Source organism: Rhincodon typus, chromosome 12, assembly GCF_021869965.1.
Source record: "Rhincodon typus isolate 14 chromosome 12, sRhiTyp1.1, whole genome shotgun sequence".
Taxonomy (NCBI): Eukaryota; Metazoa; Chordata; class Chondrichthyes; order Orectolobiformes; family Rhincodontidae; genus Rhincodon; species Rhincodon typus.
Window position 1 is genome coordinate 27,936,905 of NC_063343.1, and position 9,801 is coordinate 27,946,705.

General features: G+C 38.5%; 1 protein-coding gene across 4 annotated transcripts in view; it reads right to left on the reverse strand.

Annotated features, from left to right (window-relative positions):
* Window positions 1-548: 548 nt before the first annotated feature.
* fbxo38 (F-box protein 38) overlaps window positions 549-9,801 on the reverse strand; it is a 54,655-nt gene continuing 45,402 nt past the window's right edge. For all 4 annotated transcript variants that reach the window (XM_048603749.1, XM_048603748.1, XM_048603750.1 and 1 more), the window contains 2 exons: window positions 9,163-9,276; window positions 549-1,435 (listed from right to left, as the gene is read on the reverse strand). In XM_048603749.1, coding sequence (XP_048459706.1) covers window positions 1,257-1,435; window positions 9,163-9,276 — 293 coding nt within the window. In that variant the 3' untranslated portion in view covers window positions 549-1,256. The remainder of the gene's footprint in view (window positions 1,436-9,162; window positions 9,277-9,801) is intronic.

Genomic DNA, 9,801 nt, shown 5'->3' on the forward strand with positions numbered 1-9,801 from the left:
ACTAAAATTGAGTTAACAGAAATAAATGTAACACATCTGGATAGAAAAAATGTTTTGTGTTTGTAATATGTGTGTTCAAAATGGACATCCACTGTATTAGTCTGGTTGCATAATACTGCGATAACAGTCAGTAACAAGGGACTTGACTTATCTCAATCTTCCTGTCAGCCAACGATTACTCCAAATTGGTTCCAAAACTAATGAACCGGCCCTTCAAATATTATTGAAAGCTGTTAATTAAATTAATTAAAAATTATTTTTTAAAATTTTAACGTTATTAAAAACTGAACCACTCGTCAGGAAAAATGACAGTTTGAAGGTGACAAGGACCCAAATCAAAAGATTAAAGGGTCAAACTGAAATCAAGTTGAATGCATTTCATTAAGTAAGAAAAAGTCAGTCACTTACAGGTATAGTGTCAAATAATTTAAAACATGAAATAATTCTTATTTTTGCATGTATTCTACGGAAATTAGTGAGAAATCAAAGCAGAATTTGGAAAAACTTATTGGGAAAAGAGGTCCAGGGAAATAAGTTTTCAGAAATGCTTTTCATACTTAAATACTTTATTATAATACAATTTCCCTGCCACTTCATTCTTTGGAAGCAGTGCATTACAAAACACATGTCACTGTGTAATGAAATACTATTTTCTGTTACTGGTTCATGACTCTCATTCTTGGTTAATCGCCTCACAATGATGGATCAATATACTGCTCAAATTGGATATATTTATATGTGCCTACAAAAAGAAGACAAAGTTTGTGTTTTTTCTTCAAGTCTTCATTTATAAAAATGTAACACAGAAAAAAAAGGCATGTAAGTACCAAAGAATATTCAAAGAACTAAGTCATGTCTTTTATTGAGCTTGTAGTCTGCCAAAGAACATGGCCTTGATTTTTAATACATATTTTTCTACCTAACAATATTGTAACAAAATATCAGAAAATGTTCATCTTAGTAACTATATAATTGGGGATATAAATAGCCTCTTCTTAAAACCTATTTATTTCCCTTTCAATAACATTTGAATGAATTAAATTGTATAAACATATGAAATGATACTGCTTCCGGAAGCCAATTAATTTTAAGAGCATTTCTATACAGAAATCATTTGTACACAAATATTTTATACACAATTATATAATTTGTTCCAAAAGTATTTGGGGTATAATTCAGCTACACAGTGCTGATAAATCAAATCTTGCAGGCTGTAGTCTCTGGCCTTTGGACAGTCATGAGCAAGAAAGGCATAGTCAGATATAATCATCGTGAACAGGCTCTCCACTAACGTCACAGTAATGTATGAAAATAGCTACAACTCGCTGAAATACACCACTCTTCATCTGCCTTCTCTCAGAGATTTCCTCACCAATTGTTTCCATGCAGATGTCAGCAGACAACTGCCCTTTTCTCCGTGGAGCATAGATTGTAGCTGGGGGGAAAGAAACAAAACAATTACACATAGAATCAGAGTCTTACGGCATGGAAACAGACCCTTTGTTCCAACTTGTCCATGCCAACCAAGTATTCCAAACTAAATTAGTCCCATTTGCCTGCACTTGGCCCATATTCTTTTAAACCTTCCCTATTTATGTACCTATCCAAATGTCTCTTAGAAGTTGTAACGGTACCTGTACCTACCACTTCTTTTGGCAGCTCATTACACATACAATTCACCCTCTGTGTGAAACAGTTGTCCCTCAGGTCCCTTTTAAATCTTTCTTCTCTCACCATAAACCTATGACCTCTAGTTTTGAACTCCGCAACCCTGGGGAAAACACCTTCGCTATTCATCTTATCTATGCCCCTTATGATTTTAATAATCTCTATAAAGTCACCCCTCAACCTCCTACGCTCCAGTGAAAAAGATCCCAGCTTATCCAGCCTCTCCTTATAACTCAAAGCCTCCAATCCCAGTAACATCCTTGTTAGTCTTTTTTGCACTGTCTCCAATTTAATAGTATCCTTCCTATAGCTGGGTAACGAGAACTATACACAGTATTCCAAATGTGGCCTCACCAAAGACCCATACAACCTCAACATGATGTCCCAACTCCTAAATACGATGGTCTGAACAATAAAGGTAAGCGTTCCAAACACCTCCTTTACCACTCTGTCCATCTGTGAAGAAACTTTCAAGGAGCTATATACCTGAACCCATAGGTTTCTCTGTTCTACAACAGTCCCCAAGGCTCCACTATCTCCTGTCAAGTCCTGTCCTTATTCGTCTGACCAAAACACAACATTTCACATTTATCTAAATTAAACTCCATCTGCCACTCCTCAGTCCATTGACCCAAATGATCAAAATTCCTTTGTACACTTAGATAACCTTCCTCACTGTCTACTATACCACCAAGTTTAGGATCATCCGTAAACTTACTAACCATGCTCCCTATATTCTCATCCAAATAGTTTTATATAATGACAAACAGTGGACCCAGCACCAATCCCTACAGAACACTGCTGGTCAGAGGCATCCAGTCCAAAAAACAACCCTCTATCACCACACTCTGTCTCCTACCATTGAGCCAATTTGGTATCCAATTAGCAAGCTCTTCCGGAATCCCATGTGATCTAACTTTATTAACCAGTCTACCATGTGAAACCTTGTCAAAGGCCTTACTAAAGCCCACGTAGATGTCTATCTCTCTGCCCTCATCTTTTTATTGGTCACATCCTCAGAAAATGCAATCAAGTTTGTGAGACACTTATTTCCTGTGCACAAATGCTAATCAGTCCTTGCCTCTCTAAATGCATGTAAACCCCATTTCTCAGATTCCCTCCAACAATGTAACCATCACTGATGTCAGACTCATAGATCTATAGTTCCCAGGCTTCTCTTTGCAGCCTTTCTTGAATAATGGCAAACATTTGCTACTTTCCAGTCTTCCAGCACTTCACCTGTGGCTATAGTTGATACAAATATCTCTACTAGGGGCCCTGCAATTGCTTTCCTTGATTCCCACAATGTTCTAGGATACACTTAATCATGTTCTGGAGATTAATCCCCCTTTATGCTTTTTAAGACCGCCAGCACCACTCTTCTGTAATGTGACCTGTTTTCAAGACATCAGTATTTACTTCAAGTTCCCTAGCCTCAATGTCTTTCTCCACAGTAAATACTGAAGTGAAAAAGTCATTTAGTATCTCTCCTATCTCCTGTGGTTCCACATATAAAGATCAATAAGGTTGTCTAAGGGGCCCTATTCTCTCTCTGACTGCTCTTTTGCCCTTAATACACTTGTAGAATCTCTTTGTATTATCCTTAGCTTTGGCAGATAAGGTTCTCTCACGTCTCCTTTTCATCCTATTTCCCTCTTAAAAAAGGCCCTACTCTCCTTACACTCAAAAGATTCACTTGATCCCATTTGTCTAAACCTTATATATACATCCTTCTTATTCTTGACCACAACCTCAAAATCTTTATTATCCATTGTTCCCTACTCCTATCAGCCCTAGCCTTGACTCTAACAGGAACATGCTGCCTCTGAACTCTTATTATCTCACTTTTGAAAGCCTCCCACTTGCCAGTCATCCCTTTACCTGTGAACAGTCTACCCCAAACAACTTTTGAAAATTCCTGTCTCTTACTGTCAAACTTGGCCTTACTCCACTTTAGAATTTAACTTTTATACAAGACCTATCCTTTTAAAAACTAATAGAATTACGATCACTGGTCTCAAAGTGCTCCCCCACTAACACCTTAGTCACTTGCTCTGCCTTATTTCCCCAAGAGAAGGTCAAGATTTGTTCCTTTTCTAGTAGGTAAATCCACATATTGATAAAGAAAATTTTCTTGAACACATTTAACAAATTCCTCCCCATCCAAGTCTTTAATACAATGGCCGTCAATGTCAATGTTTGGAAAGTTGAAATCCTTATTAATTCTTACACATTTCTAAGATCATTCTACGTATTTACTGACTGCTGGGGGGCTTGTATAATCCCAAAGTGATCACCTCATTCTTATTTCTAAATTCCACTCCTATAGTTTCCTCTGGATGATCCCTCAGGATTATTTTAAGTGCAGCAGTATCCTCTAATCAAAAGCCACTCCCCCTCCTCGCTTGCCTGTTCTTCTTTCCTTCTTATAGCATGAACATTGGAACATAGCACAAGATTCAAGACTATTCAACTTAGCTCAGTTGAATTACAGGGCTTTTCTTTTCTCTTAAAGTATTGGAAAAGTAATAATTAATTTGCCATAAATAAAGATGTGCACCATTATGACTGACATCAATATTCAACCTCCATCATTTGCCTTCAATACATAAGGCTTTCATGGACTATAAATAGTTTTAAAATAGATGTTGCTTACTTAAAATAGCTACAGTGAACACCTGTCAAGCCCAGAAATCTGACATAGAATATACAAAATCAACTGCTTTGAAATTACGATTTTAATCACAAAGTCCTGAAACACACAGCTGGGATTAGGAACGGATTAGGAAATTCACATCTCTTGTTTCACTTACACCTGCGTGGTAACTTATTGGAGAAAAAAGGACACCTGCAGAATGTTCAGTTTGACAGAGATAATGGAGCTAGACTAAGGATATACAAAGGAACCATACTTTAATTGCATGCTTTGAGCAACAAGGAAGTGACAAAATAATATAGACTGATAACAGCAATGATATTGGAAGTTCTCTCTCTCTCACATACAGGATCCCCAAGTTCAGAAACTAGCTTATGAAAAGTAAATTGGAACAAGAATGATTCACTGAAAACACCAGGACATCTGCAGCTTAACCATTACAAGAGGGGAAAAAAAATCAGCTAAACAGTTGGATTAAGGTTTTTTTTCATGAACACAACTGAAAGATTGTTGAGAAAACAAAAACTAGATTGCAATGGACTTCCTGTCTGTACCAGATATTCTTCGCACCCCACCTAACTTTCTTTGTAAGCTCATTAATTGGACATTAATGTCATCACTCTTTTTATTTGAGACGGGAAGGAGCGTTTAATAAAACTCCACTGAGGAAAGTCTTGAAACTGACTTTCCAATTACATTATTTTACCTTAGCAAGAATGAAGAATAACAAGAAAAAAAATTAGACTCATTGAAAGTGGGTTAAATAATACAAAAAAAAGGAGGCGTGCTACGACTACTTTTGATCTGCTCATAATACCACGAATAAGGCTTGGATAGTGAAATGAGGAAGAACCTGGCTCTCACTCACTTCACTGTAGAAGACAGCTGAGGCAAAATCTTATAATATTTTAAGTCTTTGACTGCAGTGATGATGTTCTGGCCCTATGGGCCCAATTTTAACTCCATATAACTCCATACATTTTGAAATCTTGTCCTTAAGGCTTAGCACAGAAATTATAATTAAAGGAAACTAAATACAGGTTTTTGATTATTATTTATCTTTTAATCATTCCTATCCCATGATGACATTACTGCTCAAAATAAACTTTTGCTCCTTGCGCCCTCCCTCTTTCATGCAAATCTTAAATAAAGTTAAATTCCACAGAAACATAAATGATTAAGCCTGAATGTTCAAGTAAGGAAAATAAGAATGTATGCTATAAAGATAAGCTGGTCAAAAAAAAGTAGATTTTAAAACAACTTTACGTCAAAAGCGGCAAGTGTATTGGAAATACACACTTAACCGGATGGTAAGTTGAGTTTTTTTTTGACATATTACCCTGATGAGCTTCAACAGATGGCATGCCTTTTTGAGTTACACAAACGTAGAATATAAGAGACAGGAGCAGGAGTAAGCCAATTGAGCCCATGAGCCTGCGTCGCTTTTCAATATGATCATGGCTGATCATTGAGTTCAATACGCTAATCCCACCCTTCCCTGATCCCTTTAGCTAAAAAGGGCTATATCTACCTCCCTCTTGAAAACACAATGGTTTGGCATCAACCACTTTCTGTGGTATTGAATTCTACAGGTTCAACATTCTGAATTTTGTTTGTAAGGACTGGATAAGAGAGTCAGAGTCAGGGTCATAGAGATATACAGCATGAAAACAAACCCTCTGGTCTAGCTCGGCCAAGCCGACCAGATATCCTAAATAAATCTAGTGCCATTTGCCAGCATTTGGCCCATATTCTTCTAAACCCTTCTTATTCATATACCCATCCAGATGCTTTTTAAATGTTCTAATTGTACCAGCCTCCACCACTTCCTCTGGCAGCTCATTCCATACACACATCACCCTCTGCATGAAAAAGTTGCCCCTTTAGATTGCTTTTAAATCTTTCCCCTCTCACCTTAAACCTACACCCTCTAGTTTTGGACACCCCTACTCCAGGGAAAAGACGTTGTCTATTTACCCTATCCATGCCCCTCATGATTTTGTAAACCTCAATAAAGTCACCCTTCAGCCTCTGATGCTCCAGGGAATCTAGCCCCAGCCTATTTAGTCTCTCACTATAGCTCAAACCCTCTAACCGTGGTAACATTCTTATAAATCTTTTCTGAACCTTTTTAAAAGTTTCATTACATCCTTCCTATAGCAGAGACCAGAATTACATGCAGTTTTCCAACAGTGCTCTGACTAATGTCCTGTACAACCTCAACATGACCTCCCAACTCTCATACTCAATGCACTGGCCAATAAAGACAAGCATATCAAACGCCTTCTTTACTAACCTATCTATCTGTGACTCCGCTTTCAAGGGACTATGAATCTGCACTCCAAGTTCTCTTTGTTCCCCAGGAAATTACTATTAAGTGTATAAGTCCTGCTCTGACTTGCCTTTCCAAAATGCGGCATCTCACATTTATCTAAATTAAACTCCATCTGCCACTCCTCAGCCCTTTAGCCTGTCTGATCAAGATTCCATTGTATTCTGAGGTAACCTTTGTCGCTGTCAACTACACCTCCAATTTTGGTGTCATCTGCAAACTTACTAACGATACCTCCTACGTTCACATCCAAATCGTTTATACAGTGGACCCAGCACCAATCTATGTGGCACACCGCTGGCCTCCAGTCTGAAAAGCAACCCTCCACAACCAACCACTGTCTTCTACCTTTGAGCCAGTTCTGTATTCAAATAGCTAGTTCTCCATTTATGCCATGTAATCTAAGTTTGCCCAGAAGTCCATATAGATCATGTTCACTGCTCTGCCCTCATCAATCCTCTTCGTTATTTCTCCAAAAAACTCAATCAAGTTAGTGAGACATGATTTTGCACACATAAAGCCATGTAAACTGTCCCTAATCTGTCACTGTCTTTCCAAATACTTGTAAATCCTGTTCCTCAGGATTCCCTCCAACAACTTGCCCACCACCGATGTCAGGCCCACTAGTCTATAGTTCTCTGGCTTTTTCTTACCACCTTTCTTAAATAATGGCACCGCGTTAGCCAACGTCCAGTCTTCTGGCACTTCACTTGTGGCTATCAATGATACAAATATCTCAGCAAGGAGCCCAGCAATCACTTCCCTAGCTTGTCAGAGTTCTAGGGTACACCAGATCAGGTCCTGGGGATTTATCCACCTTTATGAATTTTAAAACATCCAGTACCACCTCCTATACAAAATGGACATTTTTTGAGACGTCGTTATTTATTTTTCCACATTCTCTAGCTTCCATATCCTTCTCCACAGTAAACACTGACGCAAAATACTCATTTAGTATCTCTCCCATCTCCTACGGTTCTACACATCGGTGACCTTGCTAATCTTTAAGGGGCCCAATTCTCTCCCTGTTACCCTTCTGTCCTTAATGTATTTGTAGAATCCCTTTGGATTCTCCTTAACCCTATTTGCCAAAGCTCTCTCATGTTCTCTTTTTGCCCTCCTGATTTCCCTCATAAGCATAATCTTACTTCTTTTAAGGGATACACTTGATCTCTGCTGTCTATACCTGACATATGCTTCCTTTTATTCTTGACCAAAACCTCAATTTCTCCAGTCATCCAGCATTCCCTACACTTACCAGCCTCGCCCTTCACCCTAACAGGAACATACAGTCCTGACGAAGGGTCCTGACCTGAAAAGTCATCTTTCCTGTTCCTCTGATGCTGCCTGACCTGCTGTGTTTCTCCAGCTCCACACTGTATCAACTCTGATTTCCAGCATCTGCAGTTCTTGCTATCTCATACAGTCTCTGGACTATCATTATCTCATTTTTGAAGGTTTCCCTTTTTCCAGCCGTCTCTTTACCTGCCTCCAATCAACTTTTGAAAGTTCTTACCTAATACCATCAAAATTGGCGTTCCTCCAACTTAGAACTTTAACTTTTAGATCCGGTCTACTCTTTTCCATCATGTTTTAAAACTAGTAAAATTATTGTCACTGGCCCCCAAAAGTGCTCCTCCACTGATATCTCAGTCACCTGCCCTGCCTTTTTCCCAAGAACAGGTTAGGTTTTGCACCTTCTCTAGTCGGTACATCCACATACCGCATAATAAAATTTTTCAGTACACACTTAAATTCCTCTCCATCCAAACCCTTAACACTATAGCAGTCCCAGTCTAGGTTTAGAAAGTTAAAATCCCCTACCATAACCACCCTATTATTCTTATAGATAACGGAGATCTCCGTACAAATTTGTTTCTCAATTTCCGGCTGACTTCTTGGAGGGTGTGTTTATAGTACAATCCCAATAAGGTGATCATTCCTTTCTTATTTCTTACTTCCACCCAAATAACTTCTCTGGGTGCACTCCCAGGAGTATTCTCCCTAAGTACAGTCATAATGTCACCCTAATCAAAGATGCCACTCCCCCTCCTCTCTTTCTATCCTTCCTATAGTGTTTATACCCTGGAACATTAAGTTGCCAGTCCTGTCCACCCCTGAGCTACATTTCTGTAATTGCTATGATATCCCAACCATGCCCTGAGTTCATCTACCTTACCTGTTAGGCCTCTTGCATTGAATGTTTGAGTTCAATTCATAATCTGTCCTAAATTACCCAATCATAATCAAGATGGCATGAAGTAAGTCAGTAAGTAAGTTTTGGTTGTGGCCCAAACGTTGTCGCTGAACTTTTTCTTAAACATCAATGCATCACATGAAGTGTCACAATGAACCAGCAAAGAGGGACAACAAATAAATAGAGTCAAAAAGAGACGTGCAGATCTGCATGAAGAAACCAAAAGTTATTCCATGAACATTCAAAAAGCTTGAATCCTGGTTTTAAAAACCATGGTCTAGGATACCTAGAGATTGAAACAGTACTTACTTCTCTCATCGTCTTCAAAGTCATATCTTGCATAGCTGTTCGGTTCTGCAGTGCGTAGTGAACGAAGCCAAGGGAAGTCAGTAATCATGAAGTAAGGGGCCCCATCTACTGTTCCTATCAAAACAAAACCCTGAGTAGAACATCTAAGAACTGAGAAAATTGCATTTTCTTCCCTGCCCAAGTATAAGATGTTAAAAAAGACTCGCTGAATAAGTAAAGTACTGAATCCTAAACCTACATGTACAATAATACATAATGGCCTTGATACAGGCATAACCAATTTTAAAAATAGTACAATGCACCTCAATGCTTTAGCAGCTGGAATGGGAGGAATTTGGGAGAATGACCATAATCCACAATCTCTCTCATAGATCATCAGACAAAAAAGCAAATAAAGATAAAGCTACCAATGAGAACATGAGATGGGATAAATAGATTGCAGCAGTCACTAGTTGTCTGATGTGCTCCTGTGAAGGTAGCAACCTGCCCATCGCAACTAGTTTGCTGATTAAAGTTCAAAGGTAAAATGAAATCTTATTACCTGAGCTTAGTACATAGAACAAACAAAGAAGAACAAAGAAGAACAAAGAAGAACAAAGAAGAACAAAGAAGAACAAAGAAGAACAAAGAAGAACAAAG